Source organism: Acinonyx jubatus, chromosome D4, assembly GCF_027475565.1.
Source record: "Acinonyx jubatus isolate Ajub_Pintada_27869175 chromosome D4, VMU_Ajub_asm_v1.0, whole genome shotgun sequence".
Lineage (NCBI taxonomy): Eukaryota > Metazoa > Chordata > Mammalia > Carnivora > Felidae > Acinonyx > Acinonyx jubatus.
In genome coordinates, this window is record NC_069391.1 from 9,965,833 (window position 1) to 9,984,707 (window position 18,875).

At 43.7% G+C, this 18,875-nt stretch overlaps 1 protein-coding gene across 8 annotated transcripts in view; it reads left to right on the plus strand.

Annotated features, from left to right (window-relative positions):
* Nucleotides 1-18,875, plus strand: part of MAPKAP1 (MAPK associated protein 1) — a 242,271-nt gene that overhangs the window by 158,818 nt on the left and 64,578 nt on the right. For 6 of the 8 annotated variants that reach the window (XM_027035121.2, XM_053204611.1, XM_027035119.2 and 3 more), the window contains one exon: nt 8,366-8,524. The exons of the other annotated variants lie outside the window; for them this stretch is intronic. In XM_027035121.2, coding sequence (XP_026890922.1) covers nt 8,366-8,524 — 159 coding nt within the window. The remainder of the gene's footprint in view (nt 1-8,365; nt 8,525-18,875) is intronic. 8 annotated transcript variants of the gene reach the window in all.

The following is an 18,875-nucleotide window of genomic DNA, read 5'->3' on the forward strand; positions in this document are numbered from 1 at the left end:
GAAAGCTAGATCCAGAGAGCAAGTTGTAATGATTTTTGACTAACAAGAAAACCCAGATCAGGCATGTAGGGGGTCCTAATGGTCACAAGGCTCATTTGTCAAGTAGCTTACATCAGCAAATTTAATTTGCTACAACAAAGAGTCTAGAGAGAAAGGGAACAAATTACAGTTACCTGTAACAAACATGTTTACAGGTGATTATAAAAAGCCTCTGTAAGAACAGCCGAAGAGTTCACAGAGCCTGTTGCTTCTTCCAAGAAAACATTTAAAAGAGGAAATATAATGAAACACCAGAATGATTTTTGAGGAATGATTCTAGAAGTTACATAGAGGTCTAGAGTGCTGTGTCTGCCCCTTACAGCCTTGTCTCCCCCAGAGGAAACAGAAGGTCCCTTTCTTTAGGCAGGCCATTCATGTATTTATCCTGTTAGTAGCCGTAAGGAGAGCTCTTCGTCTGCCAAGGTTGAGTCGAGCCACTTGCAGTGAAAAATCATCGCTTTATATGGGCTACGTCCCCACAGAAGACCGCTTTCAGACCAGCCCAGAGACCTGACACCCCCAGTTTCTATCTCACTGCCTTTAGAGGCCTGACACTAGAGCTGGTCTTCCCCCATAAGCAGTTTAAAAGGCAGTTTTACCAATTGCAATGACACCTTTCCACAATGAGTTTTTCCTTTTTGAGTATGTTACAAATACCGGTACTTTCTATAAGATCTTTAAGTGCATTAAGAAAAAAAGAAGAAGAAAAATTGCTCGTCAATCAGGGCATTTCTTTTTCTGCCTTACAATGACAGTACCCAGAGACAAAGAGGACTTAAGATCAGGAAACGGCGTTGGAGTGGCACTATGAGGCAGGTCCGGGGAGAGGACGTATCAGCACCTACTTCTCATTACCCTGCTACTGATCACAGTGGGACCGTCAGCAAAGTGGATAGATTGTACTGTGCCATCAAACCAATTTTTCAAATGGAAAGTCGGTGAGATGTGATTAAAGCCCAGGTGCTGCAGAAGATACAAGCCGGTCTATTGGAGCTCCTCAGTCTTCCCCAAAGCTGTCACAGGATCAGAGAAATATCAAATCATAATGAATGCCAGCTTTCCTTTTTTGTTTTATTTTATTTTTTTTTGTACACTACATTTAGTAGAACAATGTGAATTAAGATACAATTAAGACAAACTATGACTTAAGTCTAAAGAATCCGGAGGGTCATGAAGATCTCTCAAACACTGTGTCCAAATCCAAACTCAGCACTCAGTAAATATTTATGGAGCTCTGCTACATTTTAGGCAGCGAACAAGGATGGCCTGTTCTCAGCTCTCATTTTAGTAGGGTAGATGGTCAATAAAAACAGACCAACCAAGATACATTTGATAGACTCGTTTCTGGCTTTTGCCTGTCCTTCTTTGAGTCTCCAGTTTTGTGAGTGCCCCTCCTGAAAGGAGTCCCCCTTGCCCTCACGATCAGGCATTACCTCAGTCTTTCCACTTTAGCAAGTTTCCATGCATCTGCTAGTTGACTACCAACACCACTCCCTGATTTAGGGAGATGTGGACAAGACAGCAGTGGCCGGGTCAATTCATGAGCAGTCAGTGACTTGCTGTGTCGAGATCAACAGTGTAAAGAAAGAGGTACAGGCTGTATCTCAGCTTTGGAAACTGCTAGAGAGAACACCGTCCCTCAGCCACTTAGCTCTGCATCAGAGGACCCATGGGCCTGCCGCAGTGAGTTTCTAATACATTGATCTTGCCAGATGTTGGTGAGTACCTTACCAAGTAAAGGGACGAGAACCCTCCATTTTCCTTTGGAATGGGGCGACTGAGCTTTCATTTGAGTGAAATGAGAGTGCTTTGTGGAGAACAGGTTCCTTTGTGTTTGCCACCACTGTAGCTAGCCTGGAGTTGGTGACCAGCATGTTTTGTGGAACTAGCTAAGGAGAAGCAATGAAAGCCGATCTGCAGCCCACAGCTGCTTCACTCCCTGCCGGCCCAGGCCCAGGGCCACCCGCTTTCTAGTCAAGAATAGATTCATTGCACTTTGATTATTGGAGATCAAACTTCCTCCAAGAATTAAATCATCGAATGAAAATGTAAATGTCTTAGAAATGAGACTCAATGCACATCAGTTGAAATTAGTGTTGCCTCCCAGGTTCCCTTAATGACATGAATCTCTAATGAGTCCTTGGGGAGCCAGTGGAATATCGCAAAAACAGACATTTTAAGCATTGATAATCAAGTAAGGGTGCCCAACAGGAAGAAGCTATTGCATACACTGTACTACAGAAAAAGAAAATTAAAGCAAATTCACTTTCCAAAAGCAGGGTGTGGATGCGTGAAAGATGGAGCACGCGCTAATTCCTCATCTTCCGTAGCAGAAGTTAATACATACTGTCTGATACTTATGATCATTTTTAAAACAGCTGAGCGAGAATGCTAATAAAAAATAGGAAGATGAATACAAGGAGAAATAGCAAAAACTTTTTAAGGTCATTTCCTGTAAGAACGGATTCAGGGATGTGCAGGGAATCAACTTTTTCATTATAGGACTGTGGTATGATTTACTTTTAAAACTGTATGTACCGGTGATCCTTGACCAACATGGGTTTGAAGCGCATGGATCCACTCGTGTGGATTTTTTTACTGTACCGTACTGTAAATGTATTTTCCTTGTTATTAGCATCTTCTTTAGCTTGCTATATTGTAAGAATACAGTATGTGATACATACACCATACAAAATATGTGTTAATCGACTGTTTATGTTATTGGTAAGGCTTCCAGTGAATGGTAGGCTATTAGTAGAGCTTTTGGAGAGTCAAAAAGTTATATGTAGATTTTCGGCTGTGTGGGGATTAGCGCCCCTAACCCTGGCGTTGGTCAAAGGTCAACTCTACGTGTTCCTTCGGTAAAAGTAAAAATTTTTTTTAATTTATAAAAAGAAGACTGCTTATTTTCAAAATCTAGAGCTGAGAAAGATTTCTTTCTTTCCCTTGCTTACATGGACTTGCTTCATTTGGTAACTTCCTTTCTCTTAAAAGCCACAATCCATTTTATTGTGTTGGATGTCAGTTTTCTGTGAGAACACTGTTATTAAATAGTTGCTTCCCATTACAAACATCTCCAAACCTTTCAAAACCAAAATGTTATATGAGTATAACCATTATATTGTGATTTTGCCAACATCTTGTCTCTGTGACCTGTATTTTCCGTAGGTTAAAGCACAGGCTATTAGCTGAGTACTCCTGTCCCATTCTAAGAATGACTAATATCTCAAATATAAATGAAAACAGCTGCTTTTCCATAACATTAGAGTTCCAAACAGCTGTCACATGTACATTTTGACATTCTTTTTTTTTTTTTTTTTTTTTCTTTTTTCCAAATTGGGACAAAAGTTCGTTTACTGAATCTACTAATCTGGTTAAGTATATATCATCTAACTTCTATGGAAAGGTGGAGAGGAGGTCACAGAAAAACCTCTCGAGCTAGAATGTAGCCATCTCCAAAGACTCAAGTTTAGTTAACATAAAAACCCTCTGATGAGACACCTCTGTGCCAAGAACATAAGGTCCGTAAGGGCCTGGCGGTGGCTGCCGCACCACTGCTGCCCTTGCCAGAGAACCTGCACCTCGGTGGACAGCCATTGTTCTCTCTCTGGCTGGAGAGATGTGGAGAGCCACCCCCTTGTCTCCGGAAAGCCTGAATCTGTGCTGTCTCATCTTCTGCAGCCCTTGGAGGGTTTATTTCAGGGGCTGCTGTTGTGGATCAGAAGACCGTACTCCCTCTGTTGGCTTAAAGTTGGCCCTGCCACTACCAGCTAGGTGACCTTGGTCCGGTCATTTGCCCTCTCTGAGTTGCTTGCTTTGTTTTGCTCTTCAGTAAAATAAAACCACAACTAGATCACAGACTACTGGTTGGTAGTTGTAACTGTGGGAGAGCTTAATCCCTGAGTTCAAGAACCATCTCCCCGGCTCTGCTCTTGTTCCTGTTACACTCTTTCTAGCTCTTTGATGAGTTTCTTTCCCTGTTTGAACTTCATTTTCCTCATCTATAAATGAGAATAATACTATCTTCTTTATGGCATTGTTGTGAGAATTAAATAGAAATCCAGGTGAAACACCAAACACTTAGCTATTACCATTTTATTACTCACTAAATGGTAGTCCTGCCCCCTCCCTTCAATTTCATTGTTATGAGACCCAGTCATACTCACCGTTTTGTGATCTAACACTTTGTTTTTTATGAGTGTGACTGCTTTGAGTCATGATTCAACAGAGACCCTAGCCGCGAAGGGACCCAGCTCAGATTTAGTCCACATTACGTACGGCCCAGAATGTGTGCATCTGTCTGCCCAGCTGCTCATTTGAGCTTTTCCAGGGGTCTGAGGCCCCTTGTCAGAGCAGCAAAGCATCAGTGAGAACATAGGTATGCACATGTAAGAGTGACCTGGCATTCCTCTGGAGCACTCTGCATCTGGGGCTGGATATGCAGAAGGGTTAAAAGCTGGAGAAACTTTTGTCATAAATTTCCTCTTCAGCAGGACTTCCCAGGGAACATCTGACATTAGGAGAGAGGAAATGCTGATTGGCCTCAGAGTCAGCTGAAGGAGACAGGAGCTGCAGTGGAAGCTGCTGGATTTACTGTTATTAGCAAGGCAAATGGAAAGCCAGCAGGGCAGCCCAGCTCCCAGATAATAGATGTAACAAGAAGGAAAGCTCCCAGGAAGGAAGATGGCTGGCAGCCACGACTCCTCTACCTCCTCTGCTGCCATTTCTTTCCATTGCTTTTACCTTTTTGTTTCGTGTGTTTAGCACAAGGAGAAGCATACTTTAGCATCTTAGGTTATAAGTCACAGCTGGTTTAAAGTAAAACAGGATCTATAATTCAGCTTCTTACTGGCTTGATAGATTCATAGTTGAACATGGTGAAATGTGTAAAATTGTGTTGATATAGTATTAAGAAGTTGCCATTTATTGAGCACTTACCGTGTGCCAGACTAAGTGCTTTACATGTGTTATTATCTCATTTAACCCATATAACAACTTCATGCTTTAGAAATGATCATCATCCCCAACTTAGAGATAAAGAAACAATGCTTAGAGCACTTAGGTAATTTCCCAAGGTCTTAAAGCTTAGTGGAGCTGGGATTTGAACCGTGCCATTAAGGTCCTACCAGTCCAGTGGAAAGTAAGCAAGAGCCCAAATGGCTATTATGGGGCCAGACAGGGTACTGGCAATAAGAAAAGTGCTTACTGAGTCCTGAAATGCAGTGCTAACTGGGACAGTGGTGGTTAGAAGGAAGATGGGCAGGCAGAGGGGAGCCGAGTTAGCAGGCGGAGATGACATCTGAAGGGCCTGATCCCCCAAAGCAGGGAGCAGGGCAGATGGGCAGTTGATCCCTGAGGACCACAAGGAATGAGGGGGAACGGCAGGTCGTGGCAGCAAGGACCAGGGAAACAGATGATGCTCGGCATCACAAAGAGCCGTGTCCTGTGCAGGGTCGGGTCACAAAGGCAACAGGTGAGCAAAACTCCTATTGTCAAGATTACCTCTGGAAAAAAAAATCCCTTTAAAAATGCCTGTGAGAGGCCAGCACACTGTAGGTTTTCTCATTAACTCCAACGCAGCGAGCTTTTGTTTTTCTAGCATGAGAACCAATGAAAACTAAAAATACATATCTTTAAATGCTAAAATCAAACTTGGCACAGAAAGATGCTCACACTATAAGAGGAGCTACGCAACAGACACCGGCATCCACCCAATTAATTCAGTAAGTCATTCATCAGACGTTTACCAAGCTCTGTAGTTGCAGCGATGACTAAGGCTCCTACCTCCCATTCACCTTCTTGTGGTTTATTGAATCACCAGGAAGACATGGTAAGTGGGATTCTCCAAACTATTTAAATTGTTCTCTTGGTCATTCCTCACTCTCTCTTTTTCCTCATTTTTTACCAAACAAGTACAGGTGAATTCAGATAAATTAAATGTGTGACTTGTATACAAAGAGATCCAAGCAGTAGGCGACATCAAGGACAGGCCCAGTTTCCTGAGAGGCACACTGAGGACCTAGCAGGGTACTAGACCCAGGGCAGGGTTCTGGGCAGGACTGGGCTGGGGGCAAGGGCAGTTACCTGAATGAGACGTTAAGGTCAAGATCAGATTTCAAGAAAGGAAATCTTGTTTGGGTTGGCCTCAAAGTGCAGAAATCCTCTTGCCTTAGAGCCGAGCCTGCAGCGAGAGGAATGTTAGGTGATGCAGTTTTCCCTATTGTGGGAAAAGAAAGCAGGCCATTCTGGGAGTCTTGTCAGGGCCTGATGTTGTTATAGGAGTCGGTCAGAGAAAAGCATATGCAAAGAGTTGTGGAGGCCAGATAAGACTTAGGGAATGACCATAAAAGGGATGTGGTTTGACAGACTGCTAGCAGGCGGTGTGGATGAAGGGAGCCATGATACTATGCACTGAACAGGAAGGAGACCAGTTCTGCTGGCTCATAGAGGACATAGATGGGCAAGAAATTAGGATGAATAGAAGGCCTGGGGAGTAGGGTAAGGAAGTTGTGAGAGGATTTTAAGCATAAAAGTGATGATAGCCTTAAGAGTTGGACTCCAGAGATCCCCCTCTGACAATTGGAGGAAGAATGGATAGCTGGAGGCCAGGAGATGAGTTGGGAAACCATTACTGAGGGCTGGACGATAAGCAGTGCAGAGGAGATGTGTTAAGTGGGTAGAGTCTGTGGAACTTGGGAGTTGACTTCGCGTCAACAAGGAGGAAGGCTGTGTAAGAAGTATTCCAGACTTGCGAGTGCCTCCTCATTCACGACTCTGAATCCTTAGAGGCCAGGATCAACCTTCATGATCTCTGCATCTGTAGTGCATAGCCCGGGACTTGGCACACGGTAGGTTCAGTAAATGTTTGATGAACAACTGAGATAATCCATTGGAGACTTGTGGTGTCATCATTGGAAACCCAGTTACAAGGAAAAAGAGCTGGTTTGAGTAGAGAAGGTTCATGAGTTTGTAGTTGATTATCCTGTACAATTAGAATCAAATAGGTGCTGGGAGTTCTCTTCATTCCTGCAAAGACAGGCCTGAGTCACTTATTGTCAGCAGTACTTCCTTGGAGAGTTGGTGGATGTCCCTAAGAGGCCCTGCAGCCTTTTGTCCCGCCCAGGGTTAGAACCCCTTCCACCAGGGTCACTGGCCCCCAGCTGTTTATAAAATGCTGTCATTCCTGGTACCTGGAATCTGTTCAGTAGCCTGTCTAGTATATACAACTATTATCTCCATTTTCAGGGGAGGAGACTGAGGTTCAGAGAGGACGTGGTTTACCCAAGCCAGTCTCTGCCATAAGCAGATTTGAATAGAAGTCTTCAGATTCCACTGGATCGTAACAAAGTCTGATGATTGAAAACAGTTGGCCCTAAGCCCTCTCTCCATTGACTTAGGCTGGAGTCACCACTTTTATGTAGCTCAGAAAAGGCTACAGACAAAGTCTCCTTCTGGTTGTTTCTGTTGTTTTTGTCCTTAGGTGTTTGTGACTAAATTCACTAATTTTGCTGGCTGTCAAGGCTGTGTTAAGGAAAATGGGTTTGAACTGCTGTGGTTTTTGAGTACTGGACTGGATGTCAGAAACCTTTGCCATCACGGGAAATTCTGTCACTCTGGATTTACTATCTGCTCCCCACAGCTGAATTCCTCAGCAGTGTGATTTAGCACCCTGGCTCCCCATCAACCAGTTTTGGCATTTATTTGAATGCATTACCCCACTGGTTTCCATAAACTATTTTACAATTGTTTAAAATAAATGACTGTTTATTTCCACAAAAACCATCTGTATTTCTTTACAGAGTAGCAGATAACTGTACGTAAAATTTGGTAATGTCACAGTGACTCAAGTTAAGAGAAACAGATTAGATTGAAAAATTGGATGCTAAGGGACAGTGTTAAAGGTTTCCATCCTCTCTAACAAGTGATATCTGGATTTAAAGGAAGGGAAAAAATGTTTCTCTTTTAAAAGTAATATCAAGCCTACTTTCTCCAAAGGGAAGTGCATTCATGCCAGCTGGATAGGAACAGGATAGGGACTGTGAGCATTCCTCTGCCCCTTCAGCACTCTCTCTGCCTGGGGTGGTGTGGAAGAGGCTCCTGTCCAGTGGCTTCCAGCCTTCTCCAAGTTTTGGCTTGTCCATGCCTTACCTCTTCTTGTTCTGACGTTGAGTGGATTCCCAGGCCTGTGTGTTGTAGTTCAGAGATCACTGGCAGGAAGCTCAGTGGGGCAGGTTGCTGTGGGGAGAGAAGAGAGGCCTGGCTGAGGGAACTGAGCTGATGGGGAGGCAGGATTGGCCCCTGACAGTGGTGGTCTTCCATTCTCCAGCCAGTGCCCAAAACAGCACCGATCTACACCAGCCCCGCCCATCCCCAGGAAACCCAACCAACCCCAACCCAGGGATGGAGCTGTCTTGTGATTATCGAAGCAGTGGGGACACATGGAATCAGTTGGAGGTGGACCTCCCAGTCTGCTTTGGAGAAGGAGGTAGGTAGTCAAGGTGGTAGCCAAGCAAGCTGTGTTCCCACTTAGTCACCGAAATATACACTGAAATACACCTTTTGCTGTGACTGTCCCGGGAATGCAGAGATACTGAAATGTGCACTCCAACCTCAGTTTGCATACAGTTAGCCCAAGAGCCAGGTCCAGCCAGAGATCTGTTTAGCTGGGTCGCACAGAGCAGTCCAGAGGCAGTGGCACTTAGGCAGTTTGGACTTGTTGAGTAGGAGGGAGCGAGCACCAGAGACATGAAGAAACAGGAAGATGACTTCAGACAGAGGGACTATGATGAGCAGAGCACAGGGGGTTGAAACTGCATGGTTTGGGGGATATTTCTGGATTATTGTGTCATTAGGTGGGAGTTGAGAGGCGATCAGATCTGCCATCAGTGTGGCAGACCTTTAGAGGTTCCAGCCTCTGCTGAAGAATCATACCCCACTCCCCGCCCAGTGAAGTCTGGAAAGCAGAAGCAGAAACCCAGACTTGTGATCTATGGAGTCCTTGGAACAACTCTAAGAGGGAGATACTGTTATTATTCCTCTTTTACAGGTGAGAAAGCAAAGTATAGACAGTTTAAGTAACTTGCCCAGGGTCACATAGCTAGTAAGTGGTGGGACTGGGAATTCGAACCCAAGCAGTCTGGCTGATAAGGTCAGCGGGCACTGCAGGGCGCTCCCTAGAACACACACACACACTCGAACTACTGAGTTTAGGGCAGGGATCAAATCCACACCTTCTTCCTGTCCTTCCAAGGTGCAGGGATAGACCCCTATCACACCGTCTCTTGTCTCAAAGCCTGAGTGGAGGCATCAGGACAATCCCAGAAGGAGGCTGAATAGGCCAGACGGAGACAGTAGGGAGTCGCCCGTTGCTTTCCACAGCCCATCTAGAATCCAGGAGGCAGACAGGGCAGGCATAGTTGTCTAGCCTGTGGTGATAAGAGAAGCACATGGGCAGTCTGACCCTTGGTCTGCAGTCATGGCCTCTCTTTGTGAACAGCCTGGCCTCAGGTATTCCAGTGATTTTCACCTTTCCTGCCCAGCTCCTTTGGGCAGCTCTAGATAGCTCTGTGGTCCCCCCTGTGGCCTGACTCTGGACCATGGGAACCCGTGAAAATGCTCTGTGCCATTTTAGTTCCTGGCCCCCCAGCTGCTTACATGTCTCTCCAGTAGCCCCTGAGCCCCCATAATCTGTGAGGAGCCAGAGATGATGAGAGGAGGCTCCAGAGGCCAGAGTCCATAGCGATCCTAGCTGGAATCACCTCTAAAATTATTTAACCTCATTTTTTTAATTGGATTTTTAATGATAGAAGTGATACCAATGCATGTCAAAAATCGAAACAAGATAGAAATCCATAAAGTAAAAAAGCAAAAGCCTTTGTCTTTGCTACCACCCCATCCTACACACAAAGGTGATTCTGGTTAACTGAGTAACTATGAGAACAATCTGGCTGATATCTTTCCAGATTGTGTGTGGGTGTGTATTTTCAACAACAACGCTTCACACACACATATAAATGCACTTACATAATAGCTAGAGTTTTATTTTATTAATATGGTGCATACTCTGTACATTCTCTATCTTTTTTAATTTAATAATGTATCATGGAAATCTTCCCGTGTCTTACTAACTTAGTTTATTTTTTTCCTCAGGTACATAACATCCCAGTGTACAGATATACTGTAATTTATTTAATCATTTGCTGCTGGAGAATATTTAGGCTGTGTGCAATTTTTGATTTTACAACAGTGCTGCAGTGAACATCTTTGAACATATATCATTGTGTACTTGGAGTAATGCTCCTCAGGATAGATTCCTTTGTTGGGTCAAGAGTCAAGGTTGTTCAATTTTAAACGCCACCTTGTTGAAGTCATTCTATTGAACAAAGATTATTGAGCACCACCAGAGAGCCTGTTGCTGTGCTGGAGCTCTTGGAAATAGAGTTGGTTTTATTAAAAAGCCCCTTCACCCTCATCTTCAAAGATTTGCAGGAGTGGGGAGGGTAAACAATGACAAATAGGCAGAAATGCTTCTAATCCAGCATGCTCCATACACCCGGAGAAGCAAGGCCCCAAGGAAGTTGCAATGAAAGAGCCCTCGATTCTGACAGGGATTCGGGCAGGGATGCAGAGAGGAGGGGAGATGCCAAAAGGTGTGCCTCCCTACTCCTCCCGGGAGCCCATCTGTGAGGCTGGGTGTTCAAGAAGAAATTTGTTCTAAAGAATTATGATGCTCCTGCATTTTCTCCTACACAAAGAAGGAAATCTCGGCTGTACGCCCTTTCCTTTCCTCCTCTTGGCACTTTCTGATTGATGATTGGAAATGATGGCAATACATAAACTATTTTTCTTTTTATTTTATGACCTGGTAATAGCAGTAACATATTTCCAGTAAATGTTTTCTATCGCAATAAAAAAGTTGTAACAAGACTAGAAATGGGTATAGTTAAACCCTAAAGAAATCATACTTTCAGAACTGTGGATTGAGGCAGTAACTCTGTAAATCATTTAACTTAGAGAAAAGTCCCCTCCACCCCAAAAAACTCAGGGCAAGCAGCTGGTGTTCACTCTGAGTGCTTGTTGGATAGATGCCTGCTATGCGGGCTGGGGGAGCCTCCAGTTTTGACCCCCATAAGACCCAACTACTCTCTGTCTTCCCACCTAGTTTCCCACCCAACAGCTTTACTCCTTTCTGAACCAATAAATCATCTCAACCTTACAATTCTTTTTTTCAACCCCCAAATCAAGAAGATTCTAGTACGCCCTATGTGGAATACAGTGTGGTAGTGTGGTTAAGAGCACGGGCTCTGGAATCACACACCTGGATTCTTGTCCTGGACACGCTGTGGGCACATGACTTAACCACTCCACATTTTTTTTTCTCCTCTGTAAAAGGAGGACGATAATGGGGCCTCCCTCATAGAGTTTTATGATTCAGAGTGCTAATGCATGTAAAGTGCTTTGTTAAGGGCCAGGAGTCCTCAGTGTCGCTTACTGTTGTATTTAAAAAAAAAGGGTAAATTGATGATTTTATTAAATTTGCAAAGCAGTACAACCACCAACATTTATTGAGTGCTTATTACGTCGTAGGCACTGTGTTACACAATCTTTGCAGTTACCCACAAAGGTTTAGATCAGCTAATGTGCCCAGTGTCACATGGCTTGTAAAAAAGCCAATATTTTAATCAAGGTCTTTCTGACTCCAAAACCATTGTCTAACCGCCACATGTCCACCTGCTAGGATTAGATACTCAGCAGGAGCAGAGATGGTAAAACTGGTTAAAACTCCTCAAAAGTAGTTCTGTCTTACACAGTCATGGCCTCCTTTGGCTAACGAAGATTCTGGAGCAGATAGTGTTGAGAAACTATGCTCTAAGAACTCCACAGTCAGGCAGAAGAAAAAAAAAAAGGCATTTCCTTTCCTAATTGCAGGCAGAGCAGCCTGCTTCTCAGCTGGTCCTTGTTTAGGACCTGTGACTCTTCAAAGAATGAAGGTCTGCTTTTTCTGGTTGTCCGGTGTCCTTAACATGCTCTAAAAATTAAGCCTTTCCAGCCTTTGTCTTTAATTTCTGATTCTAGCTGACACCTTCATTAATGGTCCAGTACAAGCTTTCTGTCAACTTGAAGACTACTGTGTAAAAGTGGTTTTGCTGTCCTATCAATAATGGTCATAATTTCCCCAATACTCTCATCAGCAGTGAATTGAGTCTTGCAGCAAAGAAATGGAAACCCCAGTGCAGTGGTTTTAAAGTGATTTGTCTTGTAGACGGCGTCTTATTTCAGTAAAATCAGGTCAGTGCGGCACTGCTGGGTCAGATGTAAGTCTGATACAAATTACTTGGAGGAAATTGATCATTTGAACGTTAGGTTATTTTTAACTACTGTAGCTTTTTAATATCTCTTTTTTTTCCTTTATTTACATCTGTTTTAATAAACTTTAACCATCATCATCAGGCATATTAAATGTCTTCTCAGTTTCAGCCAAGCCTGTGAGGATAGGAAAGAGTACCCTCTACCCACCCCGCAGGAGTGACCTTCCCTGCACAGTTTAGGGGTTTGCCACAGTTATGGCCTTGTTTAAACACTTAAGCCCACTCCTCCTCATCCGCCGGCTGGCCCCCTTACTGGGGTTTGTTTATTGCACAGACTGGCCCCTTGACCAGTCTGTTCTTCATTGCTATTGAAAGTTAATGGGGGCAAAATTGCATTCCCAAACATTTGAACCTGAAGTGGCCAGGGCCGAACTTAGTTGATCTCTGGTGATCGGTTCAATTTAGTTACGATTTTTTGCCATTAGGCTGGGGCTGAATGATGGTGATTTGGTTGAGGCCAAATGTCTGAAGAAAATTGGCTCTCTGATAAGAGTGCTGTTATCAGAGGGGGCTCCCTTCTCATTTACATTTAGATGAGTATTGATTATTTATTTACTCAGAGAAGTGAGATTCGTTTCCAATCTTATCTTTCTCGTCTCTGCTTGTCAGCAGAAAGAGAGATAGAGCTCCTGACATCAGGCCAAGATAACAGCACTTTGTAGTAAAGATAAAAGTTGGAATGGGCCTTTTTCTAGTCTTGACTGAAAGGATAAGTTTTAAAAATTAGAACTGATGGGTCATGCTTTCAAAACCTTTCCTGAAGGTTTTGCAGTTTAACTAGGCAGGGGAATTGGTTTATTGGAACAGCCTTGGTCTTTCTTCTTTTGTAATAGGAATTGTATTTAATTTGATTATATTCGGCTGTTTCACTGAGAGCAAATTGTGTATTGGCTCAGAAGAGGCTAAAGTGTGACCTTATTGTCATGTCAGCTTGTTCCTTTTTTATTATTTAAATTCCAAATTATCCAATCTGAGCCTCAGAGGGGGTATAAGCTACAGTGGCTATCACTTGAATATAATTCAGTGCTTACATTAAGATCAAGCAGAAAATGATTATAGTCTCCCCTAGAGGAAGAGTTGTAAGTGATGGCACTGACACTAAATGCAGATATTTTAGAATAGCTGATGTTGGGTCTGGGCTCTGATATTGACAGCGTCAGCTTGTCAGGGGTGGCTTTGGCTCAGTGAGGAACTCGGGATTCAGCCAGCCCCTGCCGTAGAGCAGGCAAGGCTTGGCACAGTTTGCCTCGAATGGACCTCCCTGCCACCAGTCTCCTCCAGCCCATTACCCACAGTGTCACCGGAAGAATCTTATCACAATGTGAAGCTGATTATGTCACTTCCCTGCTCTGGTAGCATCTGTTGCTTATAACAGAGAATCCAAATCTTGACCGACAGTCTGGGCCAAGCCTGCCAACCCACTTCCCCTCGCACCCCAACACGAGCCTAGGCCTTGTCCACACTGAATTTCCCTCAGTCCGTGTGGGCTCTTCAGTCCCTCCTTGCTTTTGGACGTGGTATTCCCTCTGTAGAAATGCGCTGTTTCCCCTGGGTCATCTGGCTCTGAGTCCTCCTTCAAGACTCTGCTCAGATGTTTCCGACTTGGGGAAGTGGAAGTTTGGTGCTTCCCTCTTCTCTGTTTCCACAGCACCTTGCCGGTCCCTGCCTGAAGGGGAGCACTGATTGGGCTCTTTGGATAATAGCTGCTCCTGGGTCTTGCCACCTCCCCCAGCCTGCCTGAAGGCAGGAATCACTAATTATTCATGTCTGTGGCTGGGACATTGTTGATGCTTAGAATATGTTTGTTCTATGGACATGCGGTTGGCATCGTAACTTCGCCTCTCCTTTGATACCTGTGCCGCCATGCTCAGCTCTGTGACCTTTACTCATCATTTTTAGACTATTTTTGTAGAACGTAAGCCTAGGGAACCTTAGGAATCCTGGCTGCCAAACAAGTCTCTCATCTTGTAGCTTAAAAGCAAACCTGTTTAAACAGATACGTACCCTCTCCCACCCTACACCCCTGCCTGGGACACACATGAGAAAGGATATGACATCTGCTTTGACGCAGCATTCCCCGCCACCATGTATCGTCCCTTAATAGGGCTGTTAGCCTGTTGGGACTCTTGGCCTAGGGGGTATACTTGCACCTCCCACAGCCATCTCTGTTCCAGCCTGTGCTAGCAGGAACAGCCGCCAGCACTGAACACTGTGCTAAGGAGTCAAGGATCGTCTCTTCTAATCCTCACAGCAGCTTCTGAGGAAGTTCTTTTATCCTCATTTTACACATGAGAAAATACACAGAGATCAAGTAACTTCCCCAGAATGCATATCTGGTTGTGTTACTCCCTGAGAGGGTGCAAGCACCTGGAGTTTCCTGCTCAGAATCCAGCGTTTCCTCTTACTGGCTCATACTTCATCTTTTTCTGGCTACAAGAAGCTCTTTCAGATTAAAGCAGCTCTTGAAGCTGGTGAATGAAAAATAATTGACATGAAGGCACATCCGCAGAAGTATTCCACCTTCGACTTCCTCATTTTTCTCCAGACAGGTTTCTTCAGACCCTCAAACTTGTTCTGATGCTCAGCAATAATAACGATAGGTTCATTCATTTATTTATGACTTCAATCCAAAGAGCATTTGGAACATATACACCCTTACAATAGGATAAAGATACATGTATTGAACAACTACATGAAAGGAAAAGGAAAATAAAGATCCAGAGGGTTCATTGTCCTGGAAATGCGTGCCCAGTCAGCACAGTTGGGTCACATGTTTAATGCTGAGCTTCCTAACGGGCAAAGGAGAAAGGGACGCTATCAGTTAGTTACAGGATTTGTGTTAAACTGTCTAAAGATACAAAAGAGCAAGCCAGTTGCCCCAAGAAAGTGCAGCTTTTACCGAGAGGTCTGAAGGAAGTTTCTCCCCGTATTTGTTTAGAAATAAGATGCAGAATGGTTGAGGCTATGGTCTCTCTCTTGGGGCTTCTACACTTGCCTCCCGTTGAATTTCAACTCTCAGCTGGCTCTCAGCTGTTGAGGAATTGTGTGCTAAAACCTTTTATGTTTTAGCCAAGGATTGAAGGGATAGAGGAAGCTGGACTGACCATGTATGTATCCACCGTCCAACAGATACTACAGATTTTCTTTGAAACTTATGTGCTGAGATGTTTGCCTCAGGTTTACAAAATCCCATCAAAATCCTGCCTGGGTATTATAACTTGGAACCCTCCCAAAGTGCCCAGAGCAGTATTTTGTTCCTAGACTGTCCAGTGACATGGTGTTACTGCAATAAATACATCATTGGAATGCCCAAGCAGGCTTCCTTGTCGCTGCACAGTAACTGCTTTGCGGAATCTTCCTTTTGTGTCCACATCGACTGTGAAGTAGAAGGCATGTGGCTTCATGCGCAGCTGTGACATTTTAAAGCCTCTTTCCAAAGGTGGATGTTGCCTTGAGACCTATGTCCTGTACCTTGTGAAAGAGACTTTTATATTTTATAAAATCATTTCCTTAGCAAAAATTTATTAATAGAAACTGACCTCACAGCTTGTCTTTTTAAAATGGTTTTGGCTGCTGTTTTTTCTTTTCTCCCATGTCAGCTGCCTGAAAATTAAGCATTTGATAGAAACTGTAAGTTGATAGATCTAGTAGGTCTGGGTTGTCATAATCTTGATTATCATTACCAGACTTTTATTAAAAACTCGTTATGAGGGAGGCGATGTGGTTCGTACATGTTGCAGAGTGCAGTCCTGGCTATGAATCCTAATCCCACCACTTCCTCTGGGACCTTGAGCCAGTTATTTAGCCTTTGTAAGCCCCAGCTTCTTCCCCTATAAAATGGAATTCATATTCTTTACATCCTAGGGTGACAAATCAGGCGATCTCTATAAAAGGTCTGGTAGAGTACGTGGCACATAGTAGGCCCTGTTAATGTTATGATCTCTTAGTTTTGTTACAGTCCTGTGTTGAGGATGTGGATGACAATTGACACTAGGTAGCACTATTCACGTATCCAACACTGCTCTGCTTTACAACTATTAACTCATTAAATCCTCAGATAGGCCCATGAGGTATTATTATCTTCCCTGTCGTACAGATGAATAAACTGAGCGAGGTTGAATTGCCCCAGAGTCATACAGCTAAGCTGCTCAGCCAGGACTAGACCAAGGCAATCTGGCCCCAAGCCCATACCCTTAGCCACTGGCTTAAGTTGCTTCTCATACACACCCTGCCTCTCGTTACACATACGGCTTGAAGTTATCAGTCTGGCCTTTTCAGGGGAAAATGTATATGACAGGCTTTCCATGTGAGGGGTCTTCTCCACTGTTCAGGCAAGAATTAGGAGAGAAGTTGATAGTTGTAAGAGGCAATTTTCCATTTGGGTTTTGATCTCAAGTCTCATCTAGAGCTTAACCACCCTGCTTTCCCTAAAGTCAAGACCTATCAGTCTTTTGCTAAGTTCATAAATAGGTTTCCAAGTTGGTCTTTAGCTTTTATGGAAGAGTGGAGGGAGTACCCAGAGCAGAAGATGACGCTCAGAATTTCAGTTACTGACAAAACTGGGCACACATAGGCATATTCTTAAGGAAAGATGGAAGGAGAGAGTCTTCCTGGATGGATGGAAAAATAAGGTGATCCTGTCTTCATAAGGACCCAGGATACAGCCATTGGACAGGATATTTAGTGTGTATGGATTTCATTAAAATAAATTATTTCAGATCATTTTCAGTTTGAATTTATAGAAAACCACAAGTTAAGTGATTCAGAACCCAAATGAAACAAGAAATCTACAAAAATCTATAGTATGGTATAAACTATGGCCTCTTTATAATTGGCCAGTAATTTATAGTTCACTAGAGAAAGAAAGGTTCAAAACACACAGGCTTCAGAGCTTAAGACCCTTGGGTTTTATTTCCCCTGTCCTCCTTCCTACCTTTGTGATCTTGGGCAAGTTACTTCACCCTGCCAACCTTCAGGGTCCCAGCCTTCAGGGTCCCAATCTGTCAAATGGGGATAATAGTATCTGCCTCTTAGAGTTGCTGTGAGCATACACTAAGGTAACATGTGGAGAGTGCTTGGCATATAATAGCCGTTCAGTAAGTGAGAGTCATCATCATATTAGGCTTCAGGGAGAAAGTCCTAAAGCTACTTTCACGAAAGAAACTGTTTTAATAGAAATATCTGCAAGACCTAAGAAACAAGAGAGTACATGTTGAATGATGGCAGTTATGACTTTGAGAGTGGTGCAGGGGCTCATGTTTGGGGACAAGGAACCTTTCCTAGTACCCCCTGCCCTTCCCTCCCCCCGCAATTTCCCTCATCATGTTTCCCAGACAGCTGCAGAGACTGGAAGGAAAAGAGTGCAAAGGAGACCAGCCTGAAATAACCCTGATGCACCCAGGCCTTGGCTCCCAGCGATCGGGAAAGGGGTGGCTCGTTTACAGTCCAGCTGTCAGGCACACAGCTCCAGAAGCCCAACCCCCTGTACCCTGGGCTCAGAGTCAGACTACGCAAGCCTAGGTTACAGGGTTACTTAAGATGAAAATAGCGAGCTACATAAACAGACGAATGTCTGGTTTTGATTAAATTATCGCATGTGAAAGGCCCATTAGAGATGCCACAACGTGTGGTGATTATGGTAGCCTCAGAAAAATGGTGTAGTAAGAGATCAGAAGACTTATAAGTATATATGACATATTTTAAATGATAAAAGTAGCCTTTATTATAGGAAATGTAAAAAATACAGAAAAACACTAAGGAAAAATAAAAACACTCATTATCCCACTATCCAGTACAACCACTATTCACGTTTTTTAATGTTTATTTATTTTTGAGAGAGAGAGACAGAGACAGAGCATGAGCTGGGGGAGGGGCAGAGAGAGAGAGGGATACATCGAATCTGAAGTAGGCTCCAGGCATGAACCTTGAAATCATGACCTGAGCCAAAGTCAGAAGCTTAACTGACTGAGCCACCCAGGCGCCCCAGCACTATTCACATTTTGGAAATAACTTTGCAGTCTTTTTTCCCCTCTGTGACTTTACATATATTTTTTCACAATTGCAATCATCCTGCATATATTGTGTTATAGTTTGCCATTTTTATAAAATAGCGTATTATAAACATGTTTTATAAAATTAAGTATTTTTGCAGCATCACTTTTAATATCTCTATGGCATTTCACAATATTTTGTTTAATCAGTCCCCTGTTGTTCTATCTAGAGTGTTCCCAAATTTCGGCTGTCATAAAAAAAATGAATTATTATAGCTAAACTGTGTACCTGATTTCACTGTAAATCCATAGAGGTGGATGTCAGTGTCTTGCCCATTGTGTTGCTGGGAGGTACTGGGGGTGGGGCCGCCCAAGATTGTTTGACAGGCCAGCGTCTTAGAAAGTAGCTGTCTAGGTTCAGCAGTGACTCCCTTCCTAGTGGGCTGAAAGGCCCACAGCTATGAAAGGTAGGTGTTAG